The 18950-nt window shown below is 39.4% G+C and overlaps 1 protein-coding gene and 1 non-coding gene across 2 annotated transcripts; one reads left to right on the top strand and one right to left on the bottom strand.

The window, feature by feature from the left end:
- Positions 1-6697: 6697 nt before the first annotated feature.
- LOC133825335 (uncharacterized) lies at positions 6698-13077 on the bottom strand. The gene is made up of 5 exons (XM_062258293.1): positions 12799-13077; positions 12552-12687; positions 12204-12361; positions 7817-7897; positions 6698-7456 (listed from the first exon to the last, which is right to left on the bottom strand). The coding sequence occupies exons 1-5, from the start codon at positions 13075-13077 to the stop codon at positions 6698-6700; spliced, it is 1413 nt and encodes a 470-aa protein (XP_062114277.1).
- A 637-nt stretch (positions 13078-13714) lies between these two features.
- Positions 13715-13821, top strand: LOC133827743 (small nucleolar RNA R71). The gene has a single exon (XR_009890393.1). It is a non-coding gene; the product is annotated as a small nucleolar RNA R71 (small nucleolar RNA).
- Positions 13822-18950: the final 5129 nt, after the last annotated feature.

The following is an 18950-nucleotide window of genomic DNA, read 5'->3' as shown; positions in this document are numbered from 1 at the left end:
TCTTAGGCCGTACTTTCACATAACACGTAACAGATATATAATTCACAGAACACATATGATCAATTGAAAGGAATCTCATTCCCATTCACAACCACTTGGGTGCAGTTTTCTTACCTCGAGTCCCAAGCAATAGATAAGGAATGGTTCTGAGCACGATCCTCACTCCTGATCCTTAACGGTAACCCTAATCACAAGTATCAATGGATAATTATATAATTCTAATCCAATTTAATGTTTTGGAAGCAAATACTAACCTCATGGACCTCTAATTCTACAAAATTGGGTAGTAGAATTCATCCCGAGCGCTCAGGTTTAAATCCCCGATCCTCCCCAAGCCTAAGAACAAACCTAGGCTATGGCTGCCTAGGCAGGCCGCGACCTGGCCCTATGGGTCATGGCGCGCCTCAAGTCAGAGGCGCAGTCTCTTGCTTCTGGGGGAGACGAGTCGCGACTTGCCCCCTAGGGTCGTGGCACGCCCGCAAGACAGCCAGTCCTCCCAAGGCAATCTGGGCACGCTGGCCGCAACGACCATGAACTAGGTCGCAGTGCTCCCCCGCGAACCCAGAAATTCCTGGGTTTTCTCAGCATTTTTCCTAGCTACAACCTCAAAATCTAAGCCAATTTTACACCCAAACTCATATCAAGTCAAGAATTCTTATTATCATTTAAAAAACAACACATATAGCCTATATATTAATTTAATCCTCCCTAAAATCCCAAATTGAGAAACCAATCCATGAACCCTTGAACAAAACCAACCCAACAAAATTCAGCAATTAGAAGTTAGAATCTTACCCCAGTTGATGGCCTAGTTGTTGGAAACTGAACCGATCTTCTATTTTCTTCACAATCTTCCAATGTATCCTTAGAACCAACTAGACTAGTGTGGGCAATTCTCAACACATGAGATAGATATAGAGAGAAGAAGAGAAAATAACAAAGAGGTTTAGAAAAGGACTTGTGTTTAGAGATAATATAAAACTATCAGAAAATCTGACTTATGACTTATCAAACTTCTTATTTGACTTCTCTCTAAGCACTCCTTTTATAGAATCAATTAGGCCATTTAGTTTAATTAAAAAATCAATAAAATAATAGCCATTTTGAAGCCCTAGGTCGAAATTATCATGGGCTATAGGTCCGTGAAATTTCCCATTTGATTATAAGCCTATTGGACTTAAAATCAAGGCCTGTATTATTTTATATCGATTTAATTAATTAAATAATTATTTAAATCCTTTATCAAATTAATTATTTATAATTTGAACCTTGATTTAAATTTATTTATTAATTTAGATACCAATTTATCTTAATTAATAAATTTGCCATAAATTCTCTTTTCTTCTCAAAATTACACAACTTTGTGAAACTATCCAAAATTGACCTGGTCAACTTTGATAATTCTAATTGATGATTAAATCAATTAATTGAGACTATCTAGATGATTTTATTCAAGGTACAATGGGGACCATGGGCCTATGAAATCAAGCTCCAATAAGTTATCATAAATCTAACAAATAAATTTACTAACTCATTAATTCATCGTGACTCCACTATAGACTTGGAATTGCACTCTTGAATTCATAGAACGCTCTATAACAAATATAGATACGCTATTAATTATCCATTGTTACAACCATAATTGTCACTCAATCCTCTATAGACGGTCTACAATGAGATAGGACTAAAAATACCGTTTTACCCCTCATTGTATTTTATCCTTAAAACACTTAGTTCCTTGTAAATGATATTTCAGTAAACTAATTTAATTACTGAAATGAGATCTCTATCATTTAACACCTTGAACCAAACTAAAAGGAAATCATCGTTTCACTTCTTCATCAGAAGCTATAGATGTTCATATCTATGATTAACACTCCCACTCAATTGTACTACCGAGTTCCCAAGATGTAAGTATGGGCTAGTCCGTAGGGTAAGCTGGTAACGAACAAGTCAAAGAACTCAAATAATACAATTAGTTAGAATACTAACCACTCAGAATTGAGATTGAATTGACCTATGGTCAACTATATGCTATGACTAGAATAGATAATAACGGTATGTTTACTTATCTTATCAACTGTCAATATCGGTCCTGTCCGATGTAACAAATACATCCGATCTTATCTACTTTGCTAATGTTCTGGAAAGAACATAATACTGTAATGTGTAAGTAGATCATATCATAGATTGGCAAGTCAGTGTAAATCCGGTGCACTGACTAATCTTATGACTAACTTATTTTGAACATATAATCATATTTATATTCCACTGTGATTACATCACTATAAATAAGATTAGCTATATGCTCGGGATTTAATAGAATTTTATATTAAACAAATAATCATGAAAATAAAACATGTGAGCAAAGTGATTGACCAAGTCAAAAAATGATTTCTATTCTTTTATTGATAATAAAATGAGATTACAAAGAATTTGGGTTTTAATTAGGGCATAAAACCCCAACACTAGTCTCCTTAGAAATTCTTTGACTGATCCTAGCTTTAATCCCCCAGGTTCTCCTAGCTCAAATCCAAGCTTAATTCCCTGCTTTTTCCTTCAAATTTCCCTTAGCTTCAAGGCAAAAGAAAGGAAAAGAGAGGGTACGTGAGTGAGAGGGAGAGAATGTGCTGAGAGGTTCGGATATGTTCTACCCAGTTATGATCAACTCCTAACTATACTCTTTAATTTGAATGACCAAAATGCCCCTTTGTACAACCCAGCCTCCTAATTTCCCTTAAGGAAAAAATGGTCATTAACCCCAATTCCCGCTAATTCCTCGAATCATCCTACGAATTCCCAATTAACCTCGTCATGTCCATCTAATTACCAAATCTTACCCATTACCCGACATGTCCCAAATATACGTTAAGTTTCCCAAAATACCCCTAGGCTCACCCCGAGCCAGGTATTAAACCCCATTGTGTCTAGTCTGCTAATCTGCTCACTAGGATCACCTTGTGCTATATACCATAGATGTATCCACATAATAATGTGGCCTCAATCATTTAACACATATAATCACATTTATGCCCTTAACGGGCCAAAATTACAGATATGCCCTTATAAACAAGAATGGGGCCACATGCATATTTAATATGTATAAACATGCATATCGACATATTCAAATATTCATATATATCATGCATGCCACATAGTCACGCATTTAAGAAATTAATCACACATATATCCAATTATGCCCTCTCGACACGCTAATCAAGACACTAAACCCCTATTAGGGTTTTTTGGTCGTTACACCATACACCTCATATGCCTAATTAATGGCCTTCGTTGTGAAAGGTACTTCACAACCTCTGACTTGCACCACCGTGGCCTCACTGTCATTCAAGTTAGCATAAAACTCTCAGACTATTGTTTCATCATATTTTGCTCGTACTCCACCAAAACTCTCCCAGCTAAATACAAGGCATAGAGACTTCACAAATAATGGTGTTTCATTATCTCTGCTAATATCTAGCTGGAACCCTTTTTCGCCCCAAAATTTGATATGGACAAAGTATTCATTTATTGTTTTTCGGCTGTGTCATTGTGGAAGCGAGGGAGTTCACTTGGTCCTTTATTTTTCTTTGTTGCTTTCTTTTACCCCATTTATTTTAGCACATATTTTCACCAATGCAGTCAGATAACCAAAATAGAGATAACCACAGTGAGCTCAAAAAATACAAAACAATTTCCCACAATGGAAAACTAAAATCGGCTATCAATTTCACCAACAAAATTCAACCAATAAAATTATATATTTTTTTTATTGACAATGAGAAGAAATTCCATCCCCCTCTTGAGCATTGAATAATAACCACAGTTTACAGCCCCGAAAATACCCCAGAAAATAACAATGGAAATCTCACAAATTTCTGCAACACCATTAACAGATAAACACCAACAAACTTACATATTTCTGCCTTTTTAGACTTAGTGGGATTTGTAGAATATAGTAGAAACTGAAGGAAAAAGAAAGAAAGAAGAAAAAACATAACACATAGTTAACCTCTTTCTCTCCCACTCGGTTTTCCTTTTTCCTCACCATTTCTTGTGGAATTTGAAGCTGTAAACTTAGAGGAGGCATAGGATAGAGCTTTGTCCTTGGGTTCTTGGTGAAGCTAGAAGATTTAGCAAGAATTAGCTACCCAATTAAGGTAAAGTTTAAAAGTTTTGATGAGTTTTCTGAGTTTTGTTGGAGTTGCTTTCTGAACTTGAACTTTGGATGGAAATTATGGGATTTGAGCTTTGGGAACTGAGGAGCTAAAGGCTAGAAGGGCATAGATGGCAACCTAGGGTCGAATTCCCCATTAAAGGTAATAATTCTGGACTTGATCATTTGAGTTTCTGGGTTGTTTCTGGTTTTTCTGTTGAATTTTTTAGCTTCAAACACAATTCTTGTGTTTTCTGTGTTTAATGATGCATGTGGCCAAGTTTGATGTTGTTGGGCCATGTGGGATGAGATGTAGTGGATGGTAGCCTTAATTTTAAGTGTGGTTAAGGTTTGAAGGGGATTTATGGAGTTTTGGCTCGGGGAAATTCGATGGAAAAACTCAAGGGAGTTTCTGGTGCTCTCTGTAGCGCTGTACCGCTGGCAGTAGAGTGCTATAGTGCGATGCCTGGGTTTTCTGGGGGATTTTGCTTCTATTTGTAGCACTGTAGCACCCACCTTGTGGCATTTTAGCGCTACCCTGCCTTCAAAAATGGATTTTTGGGCATTTTCTTAGGGTTTTTGCTCGGGGGCTCGGGGTTTGATTCCACCACCTCGTTTGGTGGAATTGGGGCTTCCCGAGGGCTGAAGATTGGTTCCAGGTTAGGTTTTGGAATTGAATGTTAATGAGGGTTCCATGTTACATTTGTGACTAGGTGTACGCTAGGGCTCGGTCGGGATCGTGCTCAAGGATCATTTCAATTAACCAAAGCGTTCGAAATCAAAGGTAAGAAATTACACCCGGTTATGTGATTATGTTGGGACTAAGAGTTCCCTATGCTTGTATGTGATGTCATAAGATTTTATTATGCCATGGGGACATATGATAAATGTCCTAAGAGTGTCAGAATCAACATTTGCGCATAGGACGCGGCTCGGTCATTGGTAGCTGAGGTTAAGTACATAATCACTGAGCTCGGCCTAAGCGAGCCGAAGTCAGTGGGATAATCTGAGGGTGCAACCTAAGGGAATCGACCCTGGATATTGTGACATGTTCATTGTTTTTTAACTGATGATTGTGACAAGTTTGTTATCTGGATGATTGATTATTGGCTTATAAATTGATATCTTTGATTATGTGGGCAGTATGACCTATTGTATATCTGATTGATGATTTGTGAAATATCTGACAGTTGAATATCATTTATGCTCTGTATTATGGAATTCTTGTTGGGCCTTGGCTCACGGGTGCTTTGTGGTGCAGGTAAAGGCAAGGGCAAAGTGGACCAGTCTTGAGTTGGAGAGATCTGGGGCTGAATGTACATAGTCAGTTGATCGGCCGCCACGGTCCAGGTTTGGTACAGGGACAGGAGAACCTAAAGTGCCTATTTTTCCATTAGATTGGCTTTCAGTTGTACATAAACTTTGAAATTTTCTAAACTATCCTTTAAATCTTATTTTAGGATCCCATGTATTAAATGTTTATTTTAATGAGAAATTTCCTGTTTATGACCAAAATCTCTTAACCCTAAACTAATTATGACTTTAGGGTCATGTTTTCAACTTTATGACTTTATTAGCAAGTTTTTCACCTTTGTAATCACACAGTGTAACGGTCTTGGCTACCCAGGGCGTTACAAAAACTCCCCAAACACCCAAACAATCGTCAAGAAATCTGAGTACTTTACCTTCTTTAGAGAAAATTGCACATAATTTTTTTCTATAGAATGGGAAACTCTACTTAGGGCTAACCTATGTGTGTAGGGTTGTGGCTTGGACAATGATGGCTGGTGGTTGTGTGGTGCAGCCTCAGGTCGTGGCTAGGTGTGGCTTGTGATGTGGGTGGTTGGGTGGTTCTCTCAGCAGTGGGTCTATTGGGTTGTGGCTGGAAGCTGGAATGCAGGTGGTTGGTGTCTCGTCAGTGGGTGCGTGCAATGGGTATCTCAACAGTGGGGGTTCCGTGCTCTCGTGGTGGCTGGATGGTGGTGGCAGCAGATGGTGGTAATGGTGGGGACTGGTATTGAGTTGGGAGAAGATGGGGAAGTTTAAGTTGAATTTGGGGCTAGGGTAAAAGTAAAAGGAAAGGTAGATGGTTATTAACTTTTATTCATTTTTTTATATATAAATCCCACTCGACTGAATGTTCCAAATAGCCCCAACTTTGACTTCATTGTTTCAGCATTGCACCCAGTATTTTGACAGATAAATGAGTAATAAACATCAATAAATTCCAAGTTTCATACCAGATTTTTTTTTTCTTTTTTAGCACCAACTCAAAGCCCACTACCCCCAAACTGAGCAGAATAATCACCTCAACTCACCATTTTGAACGAACCACTGATTTACATGTAGAGATATAGGCTGCCATTATTAGGAAAAATAAAACAAAAATGCAAAAACCAACCAAAACTACTACTGTACATGTTTGTTGCCTAGAGATTTAGACATTAAGATCGACAGCTACATTCTTTCTTCAATCATGGATCACCTAAGTTGAGTGAAGTCTTGTGAATTAAAGAGTAACACTTGTTGTCCCTCTTCAAACACTTAAGCTTGAATGTGTCTATGATGCCATCGCTTAGTCTTCTCCTTAAACAACTTGGCATTCTCATAAGAAAACAACCTCAGCTCTTCTAATTCGTTAATCTGCAATAGACGAGCCTCCCCAGCTGCATGATAATCCAAGTTTAATTTTTTTATTGCCCAATAGGCACAGTGCTCAAGTTCCACAGGTAGGTGACAAGCCTTCCCCAAGAACAAGAGAAATGGAGACATGCCGAATGGAGTTTTGTAAGTTGTCTGGTATACCCACAAAGCATCATGTAATCGTTTCAACCAATCCTTCCTTGATGGATTCACCACTTTTCCAAGAATAATTTTAATCTCTCTATTTGATATCTCAACTTGCCCATTGGTCTGGGGATGATACTCCATGGCGATCTTGTGGCGAACATTGTATTTTTCTAGAAGGGCTTCCAAGGCTTTGTTTACAAAATGAGTACCCTCGTCACTAAGCAAAGCTCTTGGCGTGCAAAATCTTGTAAACACATGCTTATGGAGGAACTTCATTACCAATTTAGAATCATTTGAAGGACTAACTATTGCCTCCATCAACTTAGAAACATAATCAACCACCACTAAGATATATAGATTCCCGAAGGATGGAGGGAAAGGACCCATGAAGTCCATCTCCCAAACATCAAACAATTCAACCTCAAGTATATTAGTGAGAGGCATTTCATTTCTCCTTGAGATATTACCGACTCTCTGGCAGCGATCACAACAAGAAACATAAGAGTAAGCATCCTTGAAAAGAGTAAGCCAGAAAAAAAACCAGATAGGAGCACCTTAGCAACAGTGTGTGCTCCTCCAAAATGCCCCCCACAAGGGAAAGAATGACAATGAAATATAATATCAGCTTGTTTAACCACACACCTTCGTATCATCTGATCAGCACATTGCTTAATTAGATATGGTTCCTCCCAAAAGTAATTTTTCACATCATGAAGGAATTTCTTTCATTGTTGACTCGATAAATCAGGAGGCATGAGTCCAGCTGACATAATTCACAAAATTCGAAAACCATGGCATCTCATAAGATGTCTTCACCTCAAAAATCTACTCATCTGTAAAGGTCTCATTGATAGGAACATGATTTTGAGATACGTCATCATGTTCCATCCGTGATAAATGGTAAGCCACCTTGTTTTCCACTCCCTTTTGATCTGGTGTCTCCAAATCAAACTCCTGAAGCAATAACACCCAACGAATTAGCCTTGGCTTAACATTTTTCATTGTTGTCAAATACTTTATCGCTGAATGATCTGTGAAAACAATGACCTTGGCACCCACAAGATAAGAGTTGAATTTATCAAAAGCATATACAATGGCCAACAACTTTTTTTTAGTCACAATATAATTCACCTGGGGTCCTATTAACGTACGACTTGCATAATAAATGGACTGGAACACCTTGTTTCTTCATTGCCCCAAAACAGCCCCAACGGCATAGTCACTGGCATCACACACGAGATCAAATGGCAAAGACCAATATGGTGCTACAATAATAGGAGTTGTAATCAACCTCTTTTTAAGCTCTTTAAAAGCTTGCACACATTCCCCATCAAAAATTAAGGGAATATCCTTCTCCAATAAATTGCAAAGTGGCTTGGTGTAACAACCCAAAATTACTAATGAGGCCTAAGGGCCTTGATTAGTGTGCTGGGAGGGCACAATTGGTTTATCTGTAACTTAAATGATTAAATGCAGGATTATGTGATAAGTATGCTTATATGATTATATGGATATATGAGATGCATGATTATGAGTATTAGTATGCATGTAGGTTCTGCTTACCTTATAGGGGCATATTTGTAATTTTGGCCCGTTGAGGGCATAAGCGTGATTATTTGTGATAAATTGTTGAGACCACATTATTATGTGGATATATTTGCAGCTGGTGACATGAGGCGATCCTAGTGAGCAGTTTAGCGAAAAGTCACGGTGGAGATTTATACCCAGCTCGAGGGGAGCTTGGGGGAATTTCTGGGAACTTGGGAAAATATATTGGAGACTATGTGACATTGGGAAAAATAATTGGTGATTAGTTAGGTGACGGGATTTAAGCGGTAATTATTAGGGACACTTGAGGAATTAGCGGGAATTGGGAACAAATGACCAAAATGCCCTTAAAATGTTTAAAGGCTTAAGTTTTAATGGGAGGGAAAAATGGTCATTTGATAGTTAGAAAAAGGACAAGGGTTATAATGCTTTTTATACTTAGTGGAAGCTGTAAAAAGTTTTAGAAGTTGATGGAAAGAAAGGAAGAAGGAAACAAACAGAGTACATGACCTCTCTCTCTCTATCTCTCTCTCTCTCTCTCTGCTCGAATGGTTGTCTTCCTCACCATTTCTGATGGAATTTGAAGTTGTAAACTCAGAGAGAGTCTAAGCTAAGTCTTGGAACTTTAATCCTTGAAGTAATTGAAGAGGGTTAGCTGGAATTAACAATCAAATTAAGGTAAGGTTTGAGGTTGTTTTCGAGATTTATGAGTTTAGATCAGATTGATTTCTGAACTTGAGATTTGGATGGAAATTAAGGGATTTGAGTTTTGGGCACTGAGGAGCTAAAGGCTGGAAGGGCATAGAGAGCTACCTAGGGTTGAATTCTCCATTAAAGGTAACAATTCTAGACTTGATCTTTTGAGTTTCTGGGTTGTTTCAGATTTTTCTGATGCGTTCTTGAGTTTCTAACTCAATTCTTATATTTCTATGTTTAATGATGCATGTGGCCAAGTTTGATGTTGTTGGGCCATGTGGGATGAGATGTAGTGGATGGTAGGCTTAATTTGAAGTGTGGTTGAGATCTGGAGGGCTTTTAGGGAGTTTTGGCTCGAGTAAATTTGAAGGAAGAACTCAGACTGATGTTGGTGCTGTTTGTAGCACTGTAGAGCTAGCATTAGAGCACTACAGCACTATGCTTGGTTTAGGGGGGCATTTTTGTCTCTGCTTGTAGCATTGTAGCGCCCACTTTGTGGTGCTATAGCGCTACCCTACCTCCAGAAGTGGATTTTGGGTATTTTCTTACGGTTTTTGGCTTGGAGGCTTGGGGGTCGATTCCACCACCCCGTTTGGTGGAATTGGGGCTTCCTGAGGGCTTGGGATAGGTCCCGTGGTTAGGTTACGGAATTGAATGTTAATGAGGGTTCTATGTTACGTTTGTGACTAGGTGTACACTAAGGCTTTGACGGGATCGTGCTCGAGGATCATTTCTTTTAACCAGAGCGCTCGGAATCAAAGGTAAGAAACTGCACTCGGTTATGTGATTATGTTGGGACTAAGAGTACCCTATATTTGTTTGTGATGTCATGAGAATGTATTATGCCATGGGGACATGTGATAAACGGCCTAAGAGTGTTAGAATCAATATTTTTGCACAGGGCGCGGCTCGGCCACTGGTAGCTGAGGATAAGTGCATAATCATTGAGCTCGACCTAAGCGAACTTGAGTCAGTGGGATAATTAGAGTGTGCGGCCTAAGGGCGTCGACCCTGGATTTTGGTGTGATAAGTTTATTGTTGTTTATACTAATGATTGTAACGAGTTTGTTAGCAGAATAACTGATTATTGGCTTGTAGGTTGGTATCATTGTTTATGTGAGCAATATGACTTGTTGTATATCTTAGTGATGATTTGTGAATTATCTGCTTGTTGGTTGTCGCTTATGTTAAGCATTATAGTTTTCTTGTTGGGCCTTGGCTCACGGGTGCCACGTGGTGCAGGTAAAGGCAAGGGCAAATGGGGCCAGTCCTGAGTTGGAGAGCTCTCGGGATGAAAGTGCATAGTCAGCTGATTGGCCGCCACGGCCGACGATTGGTATAGGGACAGGAGAACCTAAGATTTCTATTTTGCCCTTAGAGTGACCAGTAGTTGTATATTTCCTGGAATTTTGTAAACTGTCATTAAACTTTATTTCTTTTGGGATCCCATATATGAAATGTATCTTTTTATGACCAAAATATTTTAACCCTAGTTCATTTATAGTTTCAGTAACACGGTTCTAACTAAATGACTTGATTAGCAAGTCTTGCACCTTTATAAACACACACTGTAACGCTCTTGGCTACCCAAGGCGTTACACTTGGAGATCTTGGAAAAATCTTTAATGAATCTCCTATAAAAACCTGCATGCCCCAAGAAACTCCTTATGTGCTTGACTGAGATAAAAGTTGGAAATTTCTCAATCACTTCAATTTTTTCCTAGTCAACTTCAATGCCTTTGCTTGATATTTTATACCCCAAAATAATGCCCTCCCTCACCATGAAATGACATTTTTCGCAATTGAGGACTAGATTAGTTTCCTCGCATCTCTTGAGGACTTTAGCTAAATTCCTCAAGCATTGATCATACGAATCACCAAAGCAGAGAAATCGTCGATGAACACTTCCAAAAATTTCTCCACCATATCAGTAAAGATAGCCATCATGCACCTTTGAAAGGTTGTTGGTCTGTTACATAACCCAAAAGGCATCCTCCTAAAGGCTAAGGTCCCATAAGGCAGGTAAAAGTTGTTTTATGCTAATCTTTAGGTGGTACGAAAATTTGAGTATAACCAGAATACTCATCCAGGAAACAATAATAGCCTCTCCCAACCAATCTATTAAGCATTTGATCCATGAAAGGAAGAGGAAAATGGTCCTTTCAGGTGGCATTATTAAGCTTTCAATAATCCATGCATATCCTCCACCCAGTCACTGTTCTTGTAGGAATTAATTCATTATCTTCATTCCGAACAGCGGTCATTCCTACCTCCTTTGGAGCACATTGAACTGGACTGACCCGAGAGCTGTCTGATATTGGATAAATAATTCATGCATCCAACCATTTAATAATTTCTTTCTTCACTACTTCTTTCATAATTGGATTTAGCCTTTTTTGCCCCTTAATAGACCCATTTTTATCATCTTCTAGTAGAGTTTTATGCATGCATAGAGAAGGACTAATCCCACAAATATCAACTATGGTCCAACCAATAGCTTTCTTGCGTTGCCTCAAGACATCCAGCAACTTTTCTTCTTATTCGACACTTAACTCCCTTGAAATTATTATAGGAAGTTTAGATGAAGGTCCCAAGAATGCATATCTCAAGTGTGAAAGTAAGGTTTTCAACTCTAACTTAGGTGGTTATTCAATAAATGACTTTGGAACTTTAAAAAATCAAGATGAAAACTCCAATGGTTCAAACCGAGTTCTAGTTTTCAAACCTTGAGAACATGCTTCCAACCAAGTTAAGCATTCCTCCTCTTCTTCATTGTTTAGCTCATACAACATTACTCTTTCTAAAGGGTCTTCATGCTGGCTAGTTGCCATGACCTTGGTGGCTAAAAAATCCACCACAGAGATGAGTGAACATTCTTCTATTTCAGCTAGGTACCTCATGGCCTTAAAAACATTAAAGGTGACCTTCTCATATTGGAGTCTCATGGTAAGTTCTCCTTTTTTCACATCAATTAGAGTTCTCCCATAGCTAGGAAAGGCCTCCCCAAAATAACTACCACTTCAATATCTGCTTCATAATCAAGGACAATAAAATCAGCAGGGAATATAAACTTATCTACTCGAACCAATAAATCCTCAATCTTACCATCAGGATGGGAGAGTGATCTATCCGTCGGTTGCAAAGTTATTGTAGTGGGACTTACTTCTCCAATGCCTAATTGCTTAAAAACTGACATAGGCATCAAATTAATGCTCGCCCCCAAGTCACATAGAGCCTTCCCACTATAAGAATTCCCAATGGCCCATGGAACGGTAAAACAATCGGGATCTTTCATTATAGGTGGCCGCTTATCTTGTAAAAAATGTGATGCATTCTTTAGTGAAGGCCACAATTTCAAACTCACCCAGTCTTCTTTTCTTTATCAAGATATCTTTCATAAACTTGGCATAACTGGGCATTTTCTCAAGTGCATCCACCAACAGAATATTAATGTGTAGCTGCCTCAAAACATCCATAAACTTCTTAAATTGATTATCTTTCTGTTTATTATGAAAAAACTGAGGAAATGGAGGTTGCTGAAATTTTGAACTTTTTAAGAAAATTTGTTGCGTTAATTCTGCAGCATCATGCACAAAATCAACTTTTTATACACGAGAAATTTCTTGATTTCCTTTAACCCTTGCCTCATTTTGGATTGAAGAGGGCTCTTTTTCATGCACATAATTCTTCTTCAAGGCTTCCAATTCCTTGCCACTGCACAAGGTAATTACCTTACAATGTCCTTTGCCCGGATTTCTTGGGTTTTCGGTGTCATTTGGCAAACTCCCTTGGGGTCTATTTCTTAAGTCATTAGCGAGTTGCCCAACTTGGTTCTCCAAGTTTCTCAAAGAGGTTGTTTGACTCTGAATTATGGCATGTGTTTTCTCCATGTAAGCATCGATTTTTTACATCAAGGCCTCATTATTCACCAAGTATGTTTTCAACAAAGATCCAAGGGAGTTATAAGATTCCCCTTGTTGTGGCCTTGACTGAACATAACCTAGTGGATAAGCTGGCCTTGTAGGTGCATTAACATTATTAGAGGTAGCCCCTTGATTACTCCATGAAAAGTTGGGGTGTTGCCTCCAAGCCGGATTATATGAGTTAGAATTCACTGCTCTATTATTATTATTCCCCATGTAACACACCGATGCCAGATTTGATGGGAAATTCTCAAAAGTGTGAGTATCACCACAATAAACACAACATACAATCTCCACTTGAGCCATGGGTTGTGCTACAGCTAAATTAACACCCATATTCATAGTTTCATCATGTTGGAGATGGAAGACACTTGGGCTGCCAATGAGGTGATAGCATCCAACTCGTGAACACCCGCTACCCTTCTATTGCCTGAAGAAGTTCTATTTGTGGGCCATTGGTAATTAATGTCAGCTATTCTTTCTAAAATCTCATAGGCCATTATAAGACCTGGCCAAAAGTGCCCTATTAGCTGATGCATCTACTACCATCCTTGTATGAGCATTGAGACCATTGTAGAAAGTCTCCATTTGGATATAATGCAGTATACCATGGTGAGGGCATCTCCTTAATAATTCTTTGAATTGCTCCCATGTTTCATAAAGAGATTCCTCGTCCTGTTGATGAAAAGTGGTAATCTCATTTTGAACTTTGGAATTTTTAGTGGGAGGGAAGTATTTCATCAATAACCTCTCAGCCAGTTCTTTCCATGTGGTGACCGAATCCAGGGGCAGTGAGTTCAACCATGCTCTTGCCTTGTCCCTCAGTGAGTAAGGGAATAATTTCAATCTCAAGGCATCTTCAGTAACTCAATTTAACTTAAGAGAATCACTCACCTCCATGAATAGACGAAGATGAAGGTGCGGATCTATAGTAGGCATGCCGCTAAACTGACCAACTATCTGAAGCATCTAAAACCTCAATGGCTTTAATTCAAATTGTGGTTCCTGGATATCTGGTCTCACAATACCCGGATTCAATTCATTGAACAGGGGAACAGTGTACTGTCTAATAGCTCTATCCCTTTCATCGGCCACAATAACAACGTTCTGCCCATTATTAACAACTGCTCCACCTTGAGCTACTCTTTCTTGAGTAGCTCTTGCTTGATTTGCAGCCCTATGAGCGACTTTCAGTTGAGCTCCTTGCTCAGCATCCATCACTACCACTTGCCTTTTTTTATTTTTGTACTTTTTGCCTTCTTCTAAATATACGTTCAATTTCTGGATCAAGGGGAAGTAGTTCAGGGTCTTGATTCTCGTTCATCCACTATGTGAACCAAAAATTGCACAAGAATCACCCAAGTTAGAACGAAATAAAATTTAAACCAAATTGTAAGATAATTAACTTTACAATAATTAACTTTAATCAATCCCCGACAACGGTGCCAAAAACTTGTTGTGTAAATTAAAGCAAATAAAATTGTGCAAGTGTACACAGTCGACAACGAGTAATATAATGATAAGTAAGATCGTATGCACAATGATTGATTGTTTTAATCCGTTATTCTAAACTTTAACTAATGCAATTCAAGAGAAAAAAATATAAAATCAATAAATTGTAAACAATAATAAAAAAACAAAAATAAAATGCAGACTAATTTAACAACAAACAATTAACTTTAGAACAACAATGTGATAATGTTAAGATGGATAAATGAGCTAAAACTCCTATTCCCCTATTATTCAAGTCTCGAACTATTACTGTGACAATGATTTGAGATTAGATGCAAAAATTATGGGTATTTCTAAATTGCATAACCGTTTTTCAAGTGAATTTGTGGTAGCATGCGCCAAATGAAGTTTGCATATGTCTATGGTAAATTAACGCCAAGAACAATTAATTAAACCACAACCCAATAAAATATGCCTGGTGATTATATATGTTTATATACACAATTAAATCAAAATTTTAATTAACAATATGCATCACTCAATTCCTAAGTCCATTAATCAAAATAATTTTCACTTCTATAATAAACTCAATTTCTTACTAAAGGTGGTCAAGAAATAGCAAGAGTATTCAATAACAACAATTGGGTGAAAAGCATCAAATCCCATAAATTAAAAACAAAGTTCCAAGTCTTACATAATAGGGTTCAAACAAAGGTCTTAGCTACTCTAAAATTTAGTTCATATTCAAAAATATTAAAACACACTCTTTCATGAATTCAGCCATTAAAACAAAATAAAATTCTAAAATTTGATAGGGAAGTGAAAAAGAACAAAAAGGAATGAGAAACTTGTAATCCAAGATGATGATGGTGGCAATATTCTTCTCCTCTTGCATCCCTGCGTGATTCTTCTCTTCCCCTCCTTTCTTTTAGTTTTCTCCCAAAGAACTTCTCTCTCTTCCTTGCAATGGCGGCTGTCTTTTTTTTTTTGTCAGAATGAAACATATATCTCCAAAAAAAAGGGAAAGTTCCCTTAGGTCACTCCAACCTCCCTCACGTGATTGACTATTGCTTCCTTTTTTAATCTTTTTTTATTTTATTAATTGCTTGGACCATCCCACTAAAAAACCCAATAAAACATAAGATGTTGACTCTATAACTTTTTAATCCACGTGGCTGGATTTTCATCACTTGCTGCCAAGTTGCCAAATGCCCTAATGTTGCAGTATTAATCACAACATCAGCTATAAGAATTTCAGCAATTACTGCACAACGAATATTCATCTTACTATGATAATCCAACCCTTATTTTCACCATTCCAATAGTCCAAATAAGTCTAATTCACGCACAATTTCCACTTAATTCACTTTTAAACATCCAGGAATAAAAGTAGATAAACTCATGCCAAAAATTCACCTAAGCTTGACCAAAATCACTCTTTTCCAAATGAAATGCTAAGTTAAATGAAAAAATAACTATGTATTCATTAAGTTATCATGAGGCTACAAGGGAGATTACAAAAACTAATAAAGTTCACTGCTCATACTGCTGGTAATACCGACGAAGATGCTTCACATTCATGGCATGGGGTATCAACTCCCCATTTAGTCAGGCCAATTTTTTTGTCCCTGGACATACAACGCTCTCAACTTGGCATGGGCCCTCCCAATTAGGTATCAGCACTCCTGCACCGGGGTTTTGGGTGGTTAAGAAGACTCTTTGCAACACCAAATCTCAAACCCCAAACTTTCAAACCTTCACTTTAGAGTTGAAATACCTGGTCAACTTCTGTTGGTAAGACGCTACTCAAAGTTGAGAAGTGTCACAGAGCTCCTCCACTAGCTCCAGGGAATTAAGAGTAAAGTGTTGTTTATGGTGGGGTCATATGTGTCCCGTAGGTGTGTGGAGATTGCTGCCTCAACTAGAAGCATGGCCTCATATCCATAGGCCATTGAGAAGGGCGAGTAGCCGATGGAGGTCCTGCTAGTTGTGTGGTAGCTCTAGAATGCCCTGGGCAGCTCCTCGGGCCAGGCGCCTTTCGCTTGCTCAAGCCTTTTTTTAGAGTGGCTTTGAGCGTCTTGTTGACTGCTTCCACCTGTCCATTTTCCTGCGAATGGGTGACATAAGCAAAGCTTTTCATGACTCTGTGTCGCTCATAGAAATCTGTGAACACCTCGTTGTCAAACTGCAGATAGTTGTCAGAGACTATCTTGCTAGGAAGCCCGTAGCGGAAAACAATGTTCTTGATGGCGAAATCTAGAGCCTTCTTTGAAGTGATAGTAGCGAGTGGCTCAGCCTAGTCCCACTTCGTGAAGTAGTCGACCGCCACTGTAACATTCTTCACTCCTCCTTTTCCAGTGGGTAGTGACTTGATAAGGTCAATGCCCCAGACCACGAATGGCCAAGGACTCATCATCTGAGTGAGCTCATTCGGAGGAGCTTGAGGTATGTTGGCAAAACATTGGCACTTGTCACATTTCTTGACATAGTCCATCACATCTCCATTCATGGTGGTCCAGAAGTATCCTTGCCTCAAGATTTTCTTGGCGAGGCTCTGCCCCTCTGTATGGTCCTCACAAAAGATCTCATGCACTTCTCAGAGTATCATGCTGGCTTCTTTCTTGGACACGCACCATAACAGAGGCAATGAATATCCCTGGATGTGCAACCTTTTGTCCATGATAATATACTGAGGCACCTGGTAAAGTAGCTTCCAAGCTAATTTCTTGTCTTGTGGCAACTCTCCCAAGGCAAGATATTTCACTATGGGTTCCATCCAACCGTCCTGGGCCTGGATTGCCTCCACCTCCCCGGGAGATAAAATGCTTGGGGAGGAAAAGTAGTCGATGTGGACTACATTGATTAGTTCAGTGTCCTTGGTTGTTGCGAGCTTGTCCAGGGCGTCAGCGTTCAAGTTTTGTTTCCATGGCACTTGTCGAATTGTGAACTTTCTGAAACGATGTAGCATTGTCTTGGGTATTCGCTAGGTAAGCGGCCATTTTTTTTCCTCGGGCCTGGTACTCCCCAAGTACTTGATTAACTACCAGTTGCGGGTCTCTGAAAAATCTTGAGGCCCTCAGCCTTAAGCTCAAGCGCAACTCGAAGTCCAGCAATCAAGGCCTCATACTCTACTTCATTGTTGGAGGCGTCGAACCCAAATCTTAGAGCGTTGTGGACCATGTGTCCTTCGAGGGATACTAAAATGAGACCTACCCCGATACCATTTTCATTTGGCGACCCATCTACAAACAGCTTCCATGTGGGCCCATCTACCAAGGAGTTCATGGGTCCTTCATGACTTCCTGTGCACTCGGCGATGAAGTTTGCCCGTGCCTGTCCCTTTATATATGTCCTTGGGAGAAAAGCGATGTCAAACTAACTAAGTTCAACAACTCACTTCAGGAGTCTCCCAGACGACTTCAGATTTTGGAAGACTTGTCGCAAGGGGAGGTCCGTGAGGACCTTGATGGAATGCGCGTGAAAATAGGGCCTTAGCTTTTGATAGGCTACCATCAGGCAAAAGGTCAACTTTTCAATGAGCGGGTATCTGGACTCTGCTCTGAGGAGCCTCTTGCTCACATAGTATATGAGGTGTTGGACATGGCCTTCCTTGCGAACTAACGCGGCACTGATGGCAGTCTCAGAGACAGCCATGTAGAGCAAGAGAGTTTCCTTGTCCACAGGCTTTGATTGGATAGAAGGGTTGGCCATATGAGCCCTTAACTATTGGAATACCTGCTCACACTCCTCCGTCCATTCGAACCTCTGTCCTCCTCAAAGGATGTTGAAGAATGGGATGCAGTTGTCTGTCGCCTTCGAAATGAAGCGGCTCAAGGTTGCGATCCTCCCAGTGAGGCTCTGGATGTATTTATGCCTTAGTGGAGATGGCATGTCGATTAAGGCTTGAATTTTCTCGGGATTGGCCTTTATTCCATGACCACTGACGATGAAACCCAGGAATTTCCCGGAGGCAACCCCAAAGGTGCACTTTTGGGGGTTCAACTTCATTCCAAACCTGCAGAGAACCGAGAACACCTCTGGAAGGTCCCTCACATGGTCGGGGGACGTTCTAGACTTTCCCAACATGTCTTCTACATACACCTCCATGTTATGTCCCAACTTTTCCTTGAACATTTGATTCATGAACCTCTGGTAGGTGGCCCCAGCGTTCTTCAGCATGAAGGGCATCACTTTATAGTAGTAGACTCCTTTGTCTATCTGGAAGATGGTATGCTCTTGATCTGCAACATGCATGGAAATTTGGTTTTATCCAGAGTATGCGTCCATGAAAGACAAGAGTTCGTACCCAGAGGTGGCATCAACCATCTGATCGATCTTAGGCAGCGGGAAACAATCCTTAGCACAGGCCTTGTTGAGGTTTGGAAAAT

Source organism: Humulus lupulus, chromosome 3 (genome assembly GCF_963169125.1).
Source record: "Humulus lupulus chromosome 3, drHumLupu1.1, whole genome shotgun sequence".
Lineage (NCBI taxonomy): Eukaryota > Viridiplantae > Streptophyta > Magnoliopsida > Rosales > Cannabaceae > Humulus > Humulus lupulus.
The sequence above is the reverse complement of the archived record's forward strand: the minus strand, read 5'-3'. Positions and strand labels throughout refer to the sequence as shown.

Excerpts from the sequence above, each read along its gene's own strand:
- LOC133825335 (XM_062258293.1), bottom strand. The coding sequence starts at position 13,077 with ATGGAGAAAACACATGCCATAATTCAGAGTCAAACAACCTCTTTGAGA. Across the intron at positions 12,688-12,798 it reads GAAATCAAGAAATTTCTCGT|AAAGATAATCAATTTAAGAA; the intron begins GTATAAAAAGTT and ends CATAATAAACAG. Across the intron at positions 7,898-12,203 it reads ATGAAGCAGATATTGAAGTG|GAGTTTGATTTGGAGACACC; the intron begins GTAGTTATTTTG and ends TTATTGCTTCAG.